This window comes from Patagioenas fasciata, chromosome 3 (genome assembly GCF_037038585.1).
Source record: "Patagioenas fasciata isolate bPatFas1 chromosome 3, bPatFas1.hap1, whole genome shotgun sequence".
Taxonomy (NCBI): domain Eukaryota; kingdom Metazoa; phylum Chordata; class Aves; order Columbiformes; family Columbidae; genus Patagioenas; species Patagioenas fasciata.
Genome location: NC_092522.1, coordinates 5,142,828 through 5,162,168, shown reverse-complemented (window position 1 = coordinate 5,162,168; position 19,341 = coordinate 5,142,828). Strand labels below are relative to the sequence as shown.

The following is a 19,341-nucleotide window of genomic DNA, read 5'->3' as shown; positions in this document are numbered from 1 at the left end:
AGATGTCAGATAAGTGAAGTGTCTGCCTTGTTTCATCATCTGTGATTTCAGAGGTGTGACATCAGAAGACTTGTTCAGAGCTTGGCTTGGCCACTGCCGTGCAGTGGAGATATAGGAATCCAGCAGTTCAGATTTGGTTCCGCCTCTGTGTTACCCACCTGTGCTCCTGTTCTTGCAGAATCACTCCCCTAAGACTCTGTGGGGTTGCAGCGTCTGTTACCCTTGTAACACAAAGATTACGTCCCACTTTGTTCCATGGAGTCCTCTCAATACTGTCACACGTCATCAAACCCATCCCACCAAGTCTACTTATTATACAGAGGTTTTGTCTCACTTTTGTACATTCTGTACGGCATGTTTTCCTTTTGCCCTCCTCTTCATTGCAGGCAGCCCTCTCAGCTTTTTGCATCAGATCCTGTTATTTCAAAGCTCCTTTTCCGGTCATTTTTTGGTAGTGGCTTTCCGAGTCTCAGTGATTTCCACCAGGGAAGCACCAAAATAACCCTTCCCCTTGCGATCCTCATGTGATTTACAGATCACCCCCCCATACTTTTTCCTTTGGCAAACTACAATAATCAAACCGAGATCTGTTTTACGTGTACTGAAAGGCGAGCCCGTCTCGCGGGGTTCTCGCTGTTCCCCGCAGAGGGTCTGGGCTCCGGGGCTGCCATCCTGCCGCAGTCCCTCTGCAGAGCACCCAGCACGAGCAGGCAGGGCTTTCCACCACGTGTGATACAAAACGGGCATCGCAGCCATCAGAGTGGAAACTGAAATGAGTCTAAACGCGGTGCTACAACCTTTTAACAACAAAAAGACGCAGATGCAGGTGATGCTATGAGCCGGCAGCAGCCGCGGTTTCGCCTCGCGCCGCCGTGCGTGATGGATGTCGTGTCAGAGCTTCGGCTGCTCCCATGACCTGATCCTGAATGAGAGCAGGGCTGGTTTCTTCTTTCCTTTGTGGTCTTTAAAGAATTTCTTTTCGGTAGGTAATTGCATTCAGTAACAGAAATGGAATTATTAGTGGGATAAAGCGTGTTCAATGTGAAGCACTGCGTCAGGACACAGCCTTGGAAGAGAGGTTCAGCTGATTTACTCATTTTAGCTCCTGGGTTTTTTTAAGTTTTCATGGGATTCAGGACGTGAATTGGTTTATGTTGTATTGCAATGCACACTGAATCTCTGAATTTTTGTTTTAAAATTTCACCATGGAATTTACTTTTGCCAACACGGAAGTTGCTTAGAAAGATCAGACATGGCTGAAGCCTCAAATAATTGATTTGTGTGGATTTATCCAGCGAAATTTCTAGACAAGTCTTTCCCCATCTCAATAGTTTAAAGAAAACCAGCGTATTTACATCCAAAGCAATAATTTGTGTCCCTACATACATAGATATATAGGACAGGGCTAGACTGAACTCCTCTACCTCCGCCAAACCATCTGAGCACTTTTCTCTGTTAATTAGTTGCACAGCTGTAATGTCCTTCATGAAATTCATGATGTCTCTGACCCTCTTCTGTTTTATGGCTCCCCTTGCCTGGCGGAGCAAGCCAAATTACAGCTGTAACCATGCGGATGTTTTGCTGAAACAAAAGCAGCATCCTAGGAGGTGTCCATACGACATGTCCGTGCTCGCTGGATGCTCCGTATGTCAGCGCGCGCGGCTGGGACAGAAACAGACTCCAGCTTCGTGTTTCCGAGGGAAATCTCGCCCCTAGAGAGAAATTCCCTCTTCCCTGCTAAACCTGGGGAGGAACAGAGCGATGGGCGCATCCGGCTCACACGTGAGGTGCCAAAGTGCTGATGTAACATTGCACTCGGAGGCTTTTCTCCTTGCACTGAGGTGGCTCCAGCTCGAAACTCCTCCTCGCTGTGCAGCAGCCGCCGGTGATAAATTGATGCTGCGGCAGATTTTTTTTCTTTTTTTTTTTTTTTTTTTTTTTTTTTTTGCAGTCTTAGCATAAAATGGTCAAATGATGTTCCACCGCAGAATTCAATTTCACAGTTCAGTTGGGTCCTTGATTACACTGCCAAATTCAGATTAATGTGCATTTAACTAACATGGATCAGGGACTCCTGGCCGGCAGCCAGCAGTAATAGTAGCAACCCTGAGCTGTGTAGAGTTTGCTGCTCTGTCCATCCCCGTGCACCGCCACCGAAATTGATTGATTAAATGAATTCATTGCCATAATTATTTGTAATTGTGCTACATCATGAGCCTGTGTCAAACCAACCCCCTGCCCCAAGATGTTCTGTACATCGTCAGGAGTCACGTGTGTTGTATCATAAATGTGGAAATACTCTTTTCCAGGGGAAAAAAAAGGGGTTTTGTTTTGAGTGGGATTTTTTTGTCTTTTTATATATACATATATGCAGATATACATATAATAATTATTATTATATATATTTTTTTTTTACTTTAGATAGAAGCAAAGTATTATGTTTGCAAATGTGAAGTATTAATTTGCTTTCAGCGTAAAAGGCTTAGAAAAGCTTGGAAAATCAAAGAAAGGAACCTGTAAATGAACAAGGCCTCCCATCAGGATAATTTCCTCTGTGATCATCTCCGATTTCAGATGAAAACTAGTGGGTTTGTGACGCTGCTGTTATGTACTGTGTCACTCTGGAAAATGATTTAACAAATGATAAATTGAATTGGGCCACTTATCATACCCTTGTCCGCAGTCACTCAAACAGCGGGTCGCAGGATTCCAGGGTGCCACCACCTCCACAACAAGAGGTTGGGTTGGTTTTGAGTCGCTGGAGAAAAGTGTAAGAAAGGACTAAGGGCTGAGAGTCAAAACTCAGGTTTTTGAAAGGAAAGACACAAACTGGGATTTGCCAAGGGGCTGCAGGTTGTGGAAGGGATGAATTCTTGGAGGAAATGGCCCAAAGAGCCTGCAGGGCACTGCAGATGCAGAACAAATCCGCTTTCTGGAGCATAGACTTACTTCAAAGAAAGATTATTGTGTCCACAAACAGGTACCTGGACAGAAAAATGGACCTGAGATGCATGAAAGATCTCATGGTCTTTCCTGGCCTCGTTTTAGTGCTGAGAAGTACACAGCAGCCCAGTGGTCTAAAAATCTCCTATCAGATACAGGACAACAGTGTCACAGACACATGGGGGCACGCGGTGGGGTCACCAAAATGCCCCAAGCGGTGATGGCTGGATGGACAGCAGGACAGCTGTCTGTCTGTCCGCGTTCACACATCTGCTCTTGTGTTGCAGGTGGATTACGATCGAGCGCAGCTGGTTGTCAGCCCCCCGCTCTCTGGATCGGACACCTACCCCAGGGGCCCCGTGAAGCTACCTCAAAGTCAGAGCAAAGTCAGCTACTCGAGCAGCAGCTACCAGTACCCTCTGGTCTATCACAAAGCCTCCCACTATCACCAGCCATCCCTCCAGCCCGGCTCACCCTATATTTCCACCGCCTCCTACCCCAGCTCCCCAAGTATCACGTCAAGTGCTTATCCTCCACCCAGCTGGGGATCCTCCTCGGACCAGCAGCCCTCCAGGGTGTCCCACGAACAGTTCAGAGCTGCCCTGCAGCTTGTGGTCAGCCCTGGAGACCCCCGGGAGTACTTGGACAACTTCATCAAGATCGGGGAGGGCTCCACGGGGATTGTCTGCATCGCCACCGAGAAGCACACGGGAAAGCAAGTGGCTGTGAAGAAGATGGATCTCAGGAAGCAGCAGAGGAGGGAGCTGCTCTTTAATGAGGTGCTTTGTTTTGGGTGGTGCGATGGGTTTTGCAGGTGGTAGGTTCAACAGGAGACGGAGGGTCAAGTGACAACCTAATGTCTTTCTAAAAGAGGTGGGACCCCCGCACATCGATGCTGTATAGGTAGTGTATAACCAGACCAGTTTCCAATGAGTCATGTTTCCCCCTGGCTTTAAACTTGTAACGTGGTGGAAAGTCACAGTAAACAACTAAGAAATCTATCAGCTGGTCCATGCAGCATATCAGATGCACAGGCACAGCCTGATTCCATTTTTCCGACTGTTTTCTTGCATAATTTATTCTACCAAGATGGAGGATCCAAACTAGCCTGACTGCTCAAGAAGCATGTGTACCGCATTCTGGCATGTATTAATACATACTTTTTGTTTCCCTTCTCCTTCCTCTCCTGACCATTTGCAGTCCCTTTGCTTTCTGGATGGTTACCTGGCAAAGAGCTGACAGTCCCTTTGTCCTGGAACCATCTGAGTGGCTGCAGCCAGTTCAGAGCCCACATCTGCTTATGGGAGATTGTTTTTCCCATGTAGATTATTTCAAACTGAAGAACACTGGTTTTCATTTGCCATGTTTTTACCCAGTTGTTTGATGCTGTGAGTTCTACTGTTTTTCTTCTTACCCCCTTGAAGAAGCTGGTGCTGGGTGTTCTCTGCTCGCTTTCTGAGGTCGCTTGTAAATATGCTGAATTTGCCAAACCTGCTGCCAGTCTCCAGGGAGAACTCTTGTTTCCATCATTTGTTTCCTGTATTTTAACTGTAAGAGGCTCTTCCCTCAGCACATGACAGACCGGTTTCTTTAAAAACTTGAAAAACTCCACATTTTTAGATTAAACATTAGCTTTTAAGAAACTTCACAGCGTTCTCCTTCGCACAGTCCATGACTGTACTGGCTTTTTTGGCTTTGTTTTGCCTCTGCTGGAAGACCACACCAAATTGCGTTGTGGTGGCTCTAACAGAGCATCTCTTGAATGGGAACATCTTGATGTGCGTCCCGCGTGCTGTGCGGGACCAAGCTGCTGCCCTGACACACTCCGGTCACTCGTGTCATCTGACAATTTATATTCAGCAGTCTACATACAGACAATTGAGCCTTCCCTGGCTGCTGTTTTCTCTCCTGATCACCTTTCTGACATCCCTCAATACCACAGGGTCGCGGTTGCCACATTGGCTGGGCTGCTGGTACTGTGGTCCCAGTTCTGTACAGTCCCTTTTAGATGTGGGATTTGAGTCATCTTACGAATGTCCCCTGTATTACCAGCACTCCGTTAAAATTCTGTGCAAAGTACCATTTGGTGCATGATGAAGACAACTACGATGGGCTGAACAATTCATGGGGTCAAAAAAAAATAAATCTCTGTTATACTGAAAGCAACTGGCAGTAAAAAAACAATGAAATAAATAGTTCTGTTCCTGCCATCTGAAAAGAAAAAACCAATTACCTACCACTTATAATTTAGCAACTAGAGAGTCTTCCTTCTTCCTAATGCATTTGCGATGACGGTTATTTTTATGTAAATATATTGATTTTGTTTATGCGTTGGCATAAGGATTAGGGAGGATGTGATTCATAGCAGAACCTTTACTAAGCACAAAGAGGAAAGTACGGTGAAAAAGAAGGTCAAAACAAGTGTCAGATAATGCTTGTAGCAATTCACGTATCATCTTTTTCCTCCTCACAGGTTGTAATCATGAGAGATTACCATCACGAGAACGTGGTCGACATGTACAACAGTTACCTTGTTGGCGACGAGCTGTGGGTTGTGATGGAGTTCCTGGAGGGCGGCGCGTTGACAGACATCGTGACTCACACCAGGTGGGTGGGTGGTGCTGTGCTGGGCCCAGCAGCGTTTACGCATCATCACGGGGCAGGCACCAGGTGGGTGCCCCCAATTTCCTTCCCGGGTGCCTGCGGACCCTGCCCTTCCCGCCCCACCTGGTGCTGAGGGAAGCTGGTACCTCCTGGCTCTGGATATGTACAAAATACATATATACAAACAGAAAAATACATACAGTATAGATACCTGGAAAATACGTATACATAAATATATGTGTGTATATATATAAAAATACATGTATGTATGTGTGTAGCTATAGATGCATGTGTAGGTATATACATATATACACACACATACGCACTTTACTAGCATAAATTAGCTGCTGCAGCTGAATTCCTGTGAGTACTGGCATTTTTTAAACAGACAGGAATGAAATCTCTGAAAGGGCTTACTGGTAGACAGGGATTTGCCAGTGCTATAGGGGGTAATTTAGCAGCAACCTGACTTTTATCCATATTTCCTAAAATAACAAAAATTTCTTATTTTCTCTGTTTGGTGATCTGTACTGTTGTGTTTTTGCTGTCACAACTGTGTTAGTTCTAAGGGCGATATGTCTCCATGCTCATAACCCATGTAACCACACTGTCAGAAATGTTAAGTGCGAACCAAGCCAAAAACATAATGGGAAAAATATTTTGAATCAGGATATTTGAGCTTATGGTAGAGCCTGTTCCCATATTTCAGTTAATGTCGTACCTGTAAGGAAGGCGAGTCGCCAGCACCATGCGTGGAACTGCTCTTCCTCTTCTGAGTGGAGACATTAGACTTTACAGCCCACTTTACATCTGATGTTCACTCATCTTTGCCTGATAAAGAGGATGAAATGAGACAGGAAAGAGGAATTCTTTATTCGCTTTCTTCCTCTGGAATAAAAAAATAACAATTTCCGCACCAAGCTAGTGGGAGAGTATTTAGGTGAGCAAGAAGCAGGGAATAGTAAATTAGAAAATTTGTCTTCTCTCATAGTTTAATGATGCTCTTAGGTCCTATCCAAAGCAGAGTTGTAACACAGGTATTTTATTTTTTAGTGTTGCCTTAGCTCATGTGCTGAAATAAATCACAATATTGCAAGTCATTTGTTAACTGCTGCTCCCCAAAACATTAAAAGCTCTGTCTTAGATATTTCTGACAGAAGTTTAGCACCAAACAGGTGTTCCCAGGACACCATTTCTTAAGAGCTGTCATCTATTTTTTTACTCAAAATAGTCTTTCCTTAATCTTCTGGGTTTTTTTTACATTGCATAACCTTCCCTCAAAGATTTCGCTGAAATGCTGCAAATGGCACACGGCGTTAAAGCAGAAATCTCCACGGGTGTTTTTCTGCTCACGTAGCAGAGATGGTGGGGACATCCACTGGGTCAGGGTCTGCCGCCCATCCCGCCATCGACAGCTTCTCCCAGAGTGGGTTTTGCACGTGTGCACAGAAATCAGGACTCTTGCTGTTTCTTTTTCTACTGAAACACCCCGAATATTTTTACAGAAGTCATAAAAGAAAAGAAAATGCTCTTGAAGAGCAAGACCCAAGGCCTGATGTTTTGTCTGCACAATTAGGAGTGGTTTTCCTCATATTTATTCCATGCCTGTTTCCATCCCAGCAGTGATTTACCCTCCTTGGCAAGCAGTAAGTTTACTGTAAATAAGGCATTTCTGTTATTTCCCAGGGGAAAACAGGCTCCCTGTACCAGGCTGCAGCACATCATACGCTCTGCTTTTTCAGTGCTGCAGGGAGGCTTATCCAGACCTCGTTGCAGACTTGTTCCTTGCTCTTCATCTCCCCTTTTTTGACAGAAATAGGACCAAAGTGTCCACAGAGCCATTGCCTAAAACATCTCCCGCCATCAACACTCTGGCGTGACCACGGGCTTGTGCCTTGTCCCTCCAGCTCCCATTTCCCACCGTCCTTATTAACGCTCAGCTCATTTTTCCCCCTCACTGTTTCAGGATGAACGAGGAGCAGATCGCAACCGTCTGTCTGTCCGTCCTGAGAGCCCTGTCCTACCTGCACAATCAAGGCGTCATCCACCGCGACATCAAAAGCGACTCCATCCTTCTCACCAGCGACGGGAGGGTGAGTACCCATCCTGGCCCCCGCCGTCCCGTGGGGCTGGCGTGAAAACAGCTGCGCACGTTTAAAATCAACAAGGCATGCATGTGAAACCAAGGGATGCGACCCGGGAGTAACTTGAGCTGAATCAGAAAAACACAGGCCTGGCCTGGCCGGTGATTGACATCCGCAAGGTTTTATGCAATTGCTCTGTTTTCCTGAGCTAGTTAAGAGGCTGTCTGTCTATAAGAATAGAAAATATTCTGCATTGCTGCTGAAACACTCCCCTGATGGTGAGAGTAGCTTTTACCATGTGTATGCTTAGAAGATACTTGATAATGCCTGTCCCATGCTTCGTTTACTTGGATGGGGTGCTGCTGTCAGTTAATTGGTCGATGTTGTTAATGAGTGAGGAGAGAGGGGGAGAACATGCTGCACGTGACTTGCTCAATAAGAAAAAAAAAACAACTTTACATGCAAAAAGGATATTACATCAGCAGCGTTTGGTCGCAAAGAAACTGTTATTACCTGACAAGGAGAAAGGTGGGTTTGTGCTGTGGTGTTTCTGGGCAGACATGACAGTAAAACACGACGCACCTTGAGCTTGGGGCACCCAAAGGTTTAGGCGGAGAAAGGCAAATCACTCATAAGACCCTAATTGCTGCTTGAGTTAGGCACTGGTTTGCATCTCACTATTGGGATAATTTGAGTGAAAACTAAGACACTCATGGCCGGTGAGTCCCATAAGCGGGGTTTAGGAGTTGTTCCACTGGCATTATACCCCTGTCTATAGCAAGGCTTAGCAGCTTGCACTGAGCCTAAGAGCACACGGTTGGTGTGGAAATAACCTAAATCATCTTCTTCAGAAGATAAAACTTTAGGTTTTTCAAGCCTGATCTGATTCCCTAATCAAAGGCTCGCCATTGTGATTTGATTCCCCCTTCACCAAGGGAGAGGGATTTTCTTCCTGCAGCGGTCACGGGAGCGGTTCTGCTCCTGGTAATCCTGTCAGGGAAGAAAATTCCTTGTGTGTAGGAGTTTTTCAGTTGCAATTTCAATCCCCGTTGCTGAAATAGCATCTGATCTGCTCTCAGGATCTGCATACAGTGCCTCATTACACTCATTACTCCAGTACTTATTATCTGCATTGCAGATTTCTTCATGGCTGTGTTGTGCAATTATCTTTTTTTAGAAAATCGTCTTCTTTTATGTACTCGAACGAGCAATAGAGATGCAAAACCTCTTGTGCTCCTACAAAAAAAGATTGGGCTCTCCTTCCAAAATATGCATTATTTCTTCCATTCTTCATCCTGTAAACTGAAAAATACATTTAGCTCGGAGAACTTGGCTATTATTGGCTTTGTTTTAGAGATACCAACAATCATTTCATAATTCTGTTAAAAATCACACCCTTAGTTTTAGAAAAAGTCATGTCTGTACGGAATCTGAAAGAAAACAAATCAGTGCTGATAGTAAACTGCTGCTCTACACAAGGCAGGGATTTATGAAACTTCCCTCTTGGTTGTCCTGGGGGCTGTTTGGGCTCATTTTGTATCCCCAGGCACTGAGTACGTGATGGGACACGTGTCTTAAGGGCCCTGGACATGGGGTCACCATGGCGCCATGCGGTGTATTGCTGGGGGTGACAGGGTTGTCCTAATGTCTGGGAAAACCCTTAGGATAGCTTCCAGGCCTCCAAATAAATACGTGGAAAAAGCAAAACAGAACAAACCAAACCGCTTTAGCCTTAAGGAACAAGCTGTTTCTGGAAGAGGGTGATGCCAACAACACTCGGACCAGCTTGTTTTGGTTGAAGGTTGGCGAAGTTTTCACCTTGGTCTTGTACAGCAATGGAGAGGGGGAGGTGATAATTTTCCATAATTTTTGTTGTAAGAAGAACCTCTTGCATAAAAGTATGAGCAGGCACATGATGCAGCGAGAGCTGCTCTCCGGAGTGCTCGTGTATCCCATTATTTCTATTTCAGGTCACTGCCACAGCTACTCAAGGACAGGACTGTCTTTAATTCCTGAATTCCCAAGCAAAGGGGGCAGGTGCCTCTTTATCTCTTGCAACCATTTTGGAAGAGTCCTCCCTTTCTCCCCCAAATTAACTCCCCTGCTACGTAAGGAAACAGTTTCTTTAGTGATAGGTCACAGCGTGAGGTCCTGGTCTTGAAAAATCCTTGGCAGGAGGTGTTACTGCTTTCTGGGAGTGTTAGATCATGCTCCCTGTGGTGAAGGAAAAAGGGGGGAATGACCCCTGTTTAATCTCTTTTCTGGCAAACTCACAGATCATATACCTGATGCAAATAATAGGAGTGATGTGTATTGTTTGCAATATATATTAAATATGTAATTAAATATTAATATACATACATGGACTACAAACGTGGGGTTTATATATAGTCAATAATAGATTCGTTGTAAAATACTTACTTCAGAATTTGTTGCTTTCCTCCTATTTTTTAAATATTATAAGCTGTTTATCACCTCCGCATCTTTTGCTGCTGAAGAGGCAATGAGCTGTGACAGGCAATCTTAGTAACGAGCACCAGCACCACTCTCTCCCACTTCTTTTCTTTGCCCTGGCTTTAATTAGCTGTGTGTTCCCCAGGCTGTCTCCAGCCACACTTCCAAAATTGCGCTGCAGTTCCATCCGAGGCAGATGCTGTGTCTCTGTCCCCATGCCCCCCAGCAGCTGGGGACCTGTGTCTCAGAGACACATTTGTCTCAGAGGAATTTGCCTTGTTCTTCAAAAGGAGCTTTTTGTTTGCTTTTCAGATAAAATTGTCGGACTTCGGGTTCTGCGCCCAGGTGTCCAAGGAGGTCCCCAGGAGGAAGTCACTGGTGGGGACACCGTACTGGATGGCGCCAGAGGTGATCTCCCGCCTGCCCTACGGCACCGAGGTGAGTCCAGCGGCACCGCCACCCGCGCTGACCCTGAGCAGCTCCTTCCCCTCTGCACTGAGCCCTGTGCGAAACACGCAGCTCAAAAGCATTTACGCAGATATACTAAATAGCAGCAATTATGTTTGCCCCAGAGTGCTACATCGTGTCTTGTTTTAAAGTATTTCTCCCAGACAAAGTCATTAAATAACAACTCAGTTTAGTGCACTAAACAATGCCTTTACGTATTTTAGCTTAGGGTGCCGTGTGAAAGGAAATTGGCATCATCTTTACATCATGAAAGACCCTTTGATGATCTTTAAGCTGGAGCTGCAATTACAGGTGTCTGCACCTGCATATACTAAACCAGCAGCCAAATCGCACAGTGCCAACACAGCCTTGGCCCTCCCCATAGGGTCCCAAACACAAGAGCCAGCTGGGTGGGCTGCGTTACCACCCTCTGTGTCCCTGCATCAGTTCATTCCTTACACTCAGTCTCTCATTAGTTGAGAGGTGGAAAAAGAATATTAAAATATCTCTGAGAATTATTTTAAGCACTGTCCAATGGTCTGAGAAAGGATGGGAGTCATCTGCTTGATCATGCCTGTAGTAACAGCTGCAGCAAGCAAACCTGCAGGAAAGATATATATATACATACACACATACATACGTGCATATACATGCACACACATATATATACGCACACACAGGGAAATGAGGTGAGGCCTGAGAAAGGAGACGCTACATCTTCATGTCGCGCAGCAGGGGCCACAGACAGGGAGAGCAAGACTGTGCGGGCATCGCCGTCCACCTGGGATGTGTGGCATTGTAGGAGACATTTCAGAGATAGCACCAGCTATTTTTAGCCCATTAATAACACCGAAGGGATTATAAAGTGGCTGAACTTAGAACTACATTAGGTAGAAGGGAAGCTCCAACTTAAAAATCATCAAAGGGTCTTTCATGATGTCAAGATGATGCCAGTTTCCTTTAACACAGCACCCTAAGCTAAAATATGTAAAGGCATTGTTTAGTGCGCTAAACTGAGTTGTTATTTAATGATTTCGTCTGGGAGAAATACTTTAAAATAAGACATGATGTAGCACTCTGGGGCAAACACCAGAAGGGAAAAGGAAGAAAAAAAGAAAGGTATTTAAGCTGAAGGATGGTGTTGGCGAAAGAGCAAAACCAGTATGAACTGGCCGTGTCTGTATTTGGGCTGGCAAATGCTGGAATTACAGTCATCAGGGATTCTGGAGCAGCTCTGCAGCCGGCCAGGACAAAAAAAAAAATAGTTTTGTGTGTTTTTTTAAGCTGGAGCTGGATCATTTTCCAAAGGCATTATATAATGTGTTACCTGTGATCGCTGGAAACGGGCCCAGGTGTAGTAACTGTCTTGCAGTCTCAGGTGGGGTTTGTGTAGTCTTTAATATTCAGGGCAAACAGAGGAACTGATTTCCGAGCAGCTGAATTCTACTCTGCTCTCCCACTCGCTGCACCTTTCTGTAGCACTGCAGCACCAGCCTGAGCTGAAGATTGCCAGGCTGCACAGCAGCACAGCTGACTGCAGCGCCACAGGGTGCAGCCAGCCTCGCAAACCAGCAGTGCTGCCGCTGCCCAGCACCTAAACTCGCTGCAGACCTGGGTTTGCAAGTAATTTCTAATTTATTTCTTCAATGCACTGACTGCTCACAAGAAAAAAACAAAATTGTTGTAGGCTGGTTAAGAAAGAAAGATTTACGGTGCTGGCTTACCAGACTGGCCACAGATACCAGGTACAACAGCATGGGCCAGCTTGGAGGTTTGTACAAACCCACGTGCTGAACCCGTGCCCCACCTTTGCGCTACCAGCTGTGTTTATGAAGGGTCTTTCTTTGCGTTACAGGTGGATATCTGGTCCCTGGGCATCATGGTGATCGAGATGATAGACGGTGAGCCGCCCTACTTCAATGAGCCGCCGCTGCAGGCCATGCGCCGAATCCGGGACAACCTGCCGGCCCGAGTGAAGGACATGCACAAGGTCAGGCCTTCCGTAGGTGATGAGGACCTTGCATATACTGGTATTTAATAGAATCATAGCAACACACTTGCATGCACAAAGGAAAAATTGCATCTTTAGCTACCACCTTGAGCACTTGGCCCTACATTGGCCTTGTGTGGGGAGGACAGGAGGCCAAAGCCATCAGCAAACTGTTGTTTGTGTGGTTTTTTTTTGTTTTTGTTTGTTTTTGTTGGTTTTTTAATTGTTGTTGGTTTTTTTTATTGTGCCCGGCCCTGGCTTTGCATTGGCAGTGCGTGACAGGAGGGATCTGTGCAGAGCCTCGTGCTCCCTGTGCTTCCCACCCTTCCTGAGGACCAGAGCAACTCAGCACATAAGCCCTGCTGTGGGTGGGTTGGTACATTCATGCCCAGGGCCAAAGCCTTTGGCCACCTCACATTTTTGATGTGCTTGTAGAAAAAAGTTAGACCTGAGCCCTCAGTGCGTTATTGCTTTTCTCACCCACCACATGCAAATCATGTGCATAGTGTGCTGGTTTGTGCCCCACTGATAGCTCAGTATGCTCAATATTAATGGCCCTTAGGAGATGTGCAGCCCTTCAGCTCAGTACATCTATTGCCACAGGAAAGCTCAGGGTGTCCCTTGTCTTCCCAAGAAAAGTACAGTGCACAGACCCAGCACAGGCTGGAAACGGGTGTCTTTGCCCACCCCTAACACCAGTGTGATGTTGCAGGTCTCCTCGGTCCTCCGGGGCTTCTTGGACTCAATGCTGATGCGGGAGCCCTCGCAGAGAGCCACGGCGCAGGAACTGCTGAGACACCCATTCCTCAAACTGGCTGGGCCTCCTTCTTGCATCGTGCCCCTCATGAGGCAGCACAGGCACCGCTGAAGCCAGCGACTTTTTGGGAGGAGGTTAGTGCAAAGTCCACACAGGAATCCCAGCGGTCGTGTGGGAACCGCGGGCTGCGATGAGCGAAACCTTGTGGAGGAAAACCAGCCCTGCGGAAGTGCCGTGGTGTATAAAAACCCGGGGAGGTGCTCTCGGGGGCTGCGAAGGACTGGGGAGCAATCCGGCCCACCAGCCGGGTGGCCACGCTCCAACACGGACCATCGCTCCCCTGCGCTGTCATCGTCTTGGCCATCCAGGCAGAAAGCACCAAACGCAAACAAGGTTGGAAAGGTAATTAATAGAGGATAGCACAACCAGAGTGAAACACCAGAATTTTATTGCAGGCTACGGCACTTCTATTTCAGAAGAACACTTTTCTGACAAAGAAAAAAAAGCACTTTTTATCTCAGTCATAGCAGCGCAATGTATTTTGCAATGAATTTGTAATTTTCTGTACAGTATGTTTTGATAATTTGCAGTACTTTGTCATGTAACTGTTGTGTTAGTTGAAGTACTAAGTGTAACTAGCAAGGATTTTTTTAAACCTTTTTTAACCCTTTTGAAAACAGAAAAAAAACAACACCCTTTAGGAAGTTAGAAAGTTTTCCAGATGTTCCTTTGCAGCATGGTGGCTCAAAGAGCAATGGAGCCGGCGCTACCAGTGACACCCTGTCAGTCAATCAATCAGCACTGCTGGTGAATGGTGGTGGGCATCAGGGTGTCCCTCATCTCCCTGGCGGTGGGACATTAACACACCCACCTCACCTTCACTCAAGGGTCTTCTCACACCGTGGCGGTCCCTTCTTTTCTTTGCCACTGCAAGCTCAGTTTTGTTAGCACAAAGATCTCCGGTATTCCTGTCTCGCTCTGGCAGTGGCAGGGGATGACAGGCGTCTGTCTGTCCATCCGCCCACCCCATGGGACCCTCCAGAGCTCAGACGGACCATTGTGATGCGTTACGAGATGTTTGCCATATAGAAGAAGTCGTGCTGCTGTCTAGACCTTTTTGAATGTTGATGCAACAGTTGACTACTGCGGTACAATTTTGTGTTATTTGTTGGATGACTTTGCATGTTAACTGTAGGCCTAACTAGATTTGCCTTTAAAATTTTTAGAAGTGCTTCATAATGATTTCAATGATAAATGAATTTTATTTATTAATGATTCTTTTGAATTCTTTTGAATTATGTATAATATGAAAGCCATGTTTTTCAAGGTTTTTTTCTTACTGACCTCATTTTACGATCTCATTAAGAAACACAAAGCCAATTTTGTGAAAACACAGTTAGTTTCTTTCTTATTATGGCATTTCATAGTGAATAAGTTAATTGTTATTTATTGTAGTAAATTATAACCAAACATCTACACCTGGCAGGAGCTGTTGCTTAAAGATCTTCCTCCAGGACAAAAGAGTTGCCAGTAGTACAGCAGCTCCTTTAGTACTGCCCTTAAAAAGGTAAAGAATATTTGAAGGGAGAGAAACAATCGAAAGGAGGAGATAAATATGAACTCAAACACCGCTGCTTTCTCTTCTTAACCCTGTTTGCACATTTTAAGACGACACTGAAGAAAATGTGTTTGGCTCCCGATCCCCACCCGCAGAAGCCCGGCAGAGAGCGCAGCACCCCGGCCTTCAGAGGCATTTCTATTTTGTAGTCTTGACAACTCAGGAAAACAGGCTGCTCTGGTAAAGGCAATGACATGCAGGCAAAACTGGAATACTAGCCACAAAATTCAAGTTTTTTAACCATCTTTGAATTAAAAGGGGCTTGGGGTTGGTGGGGATTTTTTCTTCAAGATTCAGCACATTTTAGGCTGTAAGTGAAGAATTTTCTGCAATTTTCTTATCATTAGATACTTTAAACAGTATTCATCAAGTTTACTGAAAGTTTTGTCAATTTCAGAGTTTTTTTTTTGTGAACACCAACTGCTGGTGAGACAAATGCACATGCAAGTTAAATAAATCAATAAATGCTTTCATATTCAGTGTGGTTTATTTCCCCCGCCTTGTTTCTATTTTCTAAATTTCACACACACAGAGGCAAACAGAGAGTCACGCACACACATACACAGGCACATGTGCACACACAGATGCACACCCATAGACGTGCACACACACACAAGCATGTACACAGATACAAAAGCACGCACAAACTGATGTACACAGAAACAGACATGTACACACAGTAAAGCGTGCACACACACAAGTGCAGACACATGCACAAAAACACACCCAGACACACATGCACACACAGACGCACATATAGACGTGCACATACACACACAGAGATGCCCAGACACACAAGTGCAGACGCAGGCAACCACACACACACACACAGACAGACATGCATGCACACAGCCATACACAGGCACACAAGTATTCAAACGTACTTAAGCACACAGACACAATTGCACACACAAACATACATGTGCGCGTGCACAGTCACACAGACACGCACATACAACACACAAGCACACACAGTCACATACGCACACAAACATACAGAGATATATACATACAGAGACATGCACACGCAACCACAAACGCGCAGATGTACACACATACTCAGACATGCTCACATGCATACAAACACACAGACACACATGTGCACAGATGCGCTTTCACAGAGATGTGCGCACACACACACATGGATGCACAGGCACAGATATGCAGTCAGAAATACACACATGCAGTCAAGCACACACACAGGTACACAATCATGCAGACGCCTTCGCACACACGCATGCACACAGAAACACGCTTACACACACATGCAGAAATGTGCACAGGCACACCTGCACAGGTGTGCACAGACAAGCACACAGACACACAGTCCTGCACATACTGACACACATGCGCGTGCAGACACATGCACGCGCACACAGACACAACCACGTGCACGCGCACACAAACGCAGAGGCACATGTGCATGTACAGACATGCACAGTCAGAAATGCATGCACACACACACACCCATGCATAGACACAGACATATAAGCATACGCACACACAGACACAAAGATGCATGCACACAGAAACACACACTGATGTGCACACACACGCACAGACGTTCACACACCCAGATGCATACGTGCACACGTGCAGACATACAAGCAGGCATGCACACACAGACATACACGCACACACAGTCGCACAGACACACACAAGCATGCGCACACATGCATACACAAACGTGCACATGCAGACACACACGTGCACATGTGCAGACGCATGCATACATGCAGATATACAAGCAGATGCGCACACACACCCCGTCGCACAGACACACAAGAGCATGCGCACACATGCATACACAAACATGCACACACACAAGCAGACACAGACATGCACAGAGTCGCACAGACACAAGAGCATGCGCACACATGCATACACATGCACACACACAAGCAGACACAGACATGCACAGAGTCGCACAGACACAAGAGCATACGCACACATGCATACACAAACATGCACACAGACACACAAGAGCATACGCACACATGCATACACAAACATGCACAGACACACAAGAGCATACGCACACATGCACACACAGACACACACGCACATGTGCAGACGCACACATACATGTACACATACACGCAGACACACACACAGATGGGCAGACAAGCACATATGTGCGTACACACACACAGACAAGTGCACACAGATGTACACGCACACACTCGGCCTTTTACCTTGAGCTACAGAGTTGCCTGAGCCCTATTCTTCACCTTCTCTGCAAATTTGTTCCTTGGGTAACCTCTGTAGGATCATCCCACGTCTCTTCTCCTGCAACCAAACAGCTCCCGAGCCCTCATCCTGGTCCCTGCAGAAGCCATTTCCTCCACCACTATCACCAGAAAATATCTTTAATTTCAGGTTTTTTAGATACCACATGTTGGGATCATCCATTCTTCCAGAAGGCATCTTCATCTGCTGAGATCCACGTACGGCCAGTGACTGCAGTGCCTCTATTCCAACCTGTCACTGAGAAACAACAGCTTTTTCTGATAGCACCCATTCTAACGGTATTAACAAATAATTTTAGTAGCAGAGGCCAGGGCATTTACTGGCTATGAAACTCCCCTCCTCAGCACTACATCAATAATTCATAATTAAAGTTCTAATCCTAAGAAGTACTTTGTAAGTCATTAACAGCTGCTTTAGTAAGTGCTTAATTATTACAGGTCCTTACAGAGCTCAGTAGAGTGATGTTTCTTACATTTATCCACCTTCTATTAGTGTGTTCATAAACATGTATAAAGCCAAGTGTTCAAGTTTGCAACTGGCTCATCATAAGCCATCATCGATGACTGAAAGCTAAATATCAAATGAAATACCAATAACCATGCTGCTGTCCTCAAGACGCTGCTGTAGATTGATAGGCAGGAGAGAAGCTGAACAGCTTTTTTGACCCCTCTCATAAGTAATTTTCAAAAATAGGCCTGGAAAGCTTAAATCAATGGAAAAATTCAGTAAATAATTGTTAGCAAAAGGATGGAAAAAATTAAAAGCTTCAAAGGGTTTTCTTTCAACATCTTAAATAACTTTCAACAAGATACATCAGTTTGGGACACAATGCAAACTGTCATTGAGCTGAAATTATTACTTCTATTTCCTTTCTTCCCCCCCCAAAAAAAGAGAGGGAAAACAGTTCAGTCCAACAAGAAATTATTTTCTATCTTAATTCGGAAAAAAACCCCCAATAAGTTAATTACTGTATTCATGCAACTCTGTTCCTGAGAGCTTACAGACACTTTCAGCCTGAAGGTGATGCTGAGCGCTACCCACGGGAAAACTCCATCATCCGACATGAAAAGTAGCAGAAGTTCTCCAAGTGTATGGGCACAGGGTCACAACAGCTGCACCAGCTTTTGGGGGTTGTCCCCTCATCAGATGGCTGATGCCATCACTTCAGGGCAGTGGCCAGTGCCTGAGCAGCGGGATCAGTCAAGGACGATTTCCTATGAGCAGTTCAGTCAATGTGCTCCTTGCCCTTACAGGGTCACTGCAGGTTGAATTAAAATTAGTTTGCAAAGTCAAGCATAAATTAGCATTTTTTTCCATCTAAAATACATGTAGGTGTTGGAGAGAGTCTCCCTGTTATGCCAAGTGGATATGCAACCAACTCAAGTTTCCAAAACCAATAACCAACCAAACAACAAAACCCAAACCAACCAAAAAACCATGAACAACAACAACAAAAAAAGGGATAGGTGCTGATAAATGTGAAAAGAGGGAGGAAAAAAGCCCTAATGGGCTCTCCTAAAGGAACAGATGGCACAGGGGCAAACCAGGATTCTTTTCCTTATTTGCAGCCCAAAAGTCCTTCTCTTCTGCCATTTTTCACAGGCAATGCCCCATCTCTTCTTTATCTCTAATTATACTCAACTGAACCAGCAGAACTTGCTCCTGCTGACACCAAAGACTTGCAGCTCTTCAGAAGGAGCCCAGGCGGGAGGGGACCGGTCTCTTACTGACTGGGATGTCTCCAGCTCGGAGTAATTTCCATCCCCGTGTCCTGCGCCACCACTGCTCACCCACTCAACCACGCCATCTCACCACAGTCCTGCCACTACCTTGCCCAGACATGCCATTAAAAAGACAAATTACAATGGAGTGGCTCCTTTGGCATCTGCAGTTCAGCTGTTTGCTTCCCTTTCTATTTTCTTGTATTTGGATGTCAAATACAGGAGCAGATGTTGGGGCTGGCAGGAGCTGGCTGGGAAAGCCGTTCTGGCTGGAGGGCAGATGAGAGTGAGGCAGGACAAAGCTGATAACTATGGCCCCTCTCTATTAAGGATGAACCTTAATCCTTTTATTCACCCTCCTGCTACCTACAGCTTTTTCCAGCTGCCTCTAAATGATTTCGTTTCCTTTTAAATACTAATCAGCTCATTGTAGGCAGTGGCACTTGGTCAGCCTAAAGCCCGCCCACAACACT

The 19,341-nt window shown here is 45.6% G+C and overlaps 1 protein-coding gene across 1 annotated transcript in view; it reads left to right on the top strand.

The window, feature by feature from the left end:
- Positions 1–14,015, top strand: part of PAK5 (p21 (RAC1) activated kinase 5) — an 81,803-nt gene extending 67,788 nt beyond the window's left edge. The window contains exons 4-9 of the mRNA XM_065835243.2: positions 3,231–3,722; positions 5,417–5,550; positions 7,514–7,640; positions 10,398–10,523; positions 12,388–12,522; positions 13,235–14,015. Coding sequence (XP_065691315.1) covers positions 3,231–3,722; positions 5,417–5,550; positions 7,514–7,640; positions 10,398–10,523; positions 12,388–12,522; positions 13,235–13,390 — 1,170 coding nt within the window. The 3' untranslated portion in view covers positions 13,391–14,015. The remainder of the gene's footprint in view (positions 1–3,230; positions 3,723–5,416; positions 5,551–7,513; positions 7,641–10,397; positions 10,524–12,387; positions 12,523–13,234) is intronic.
- Positions 14,016–19,341: the final 5,326 nt, after the last annotated feature.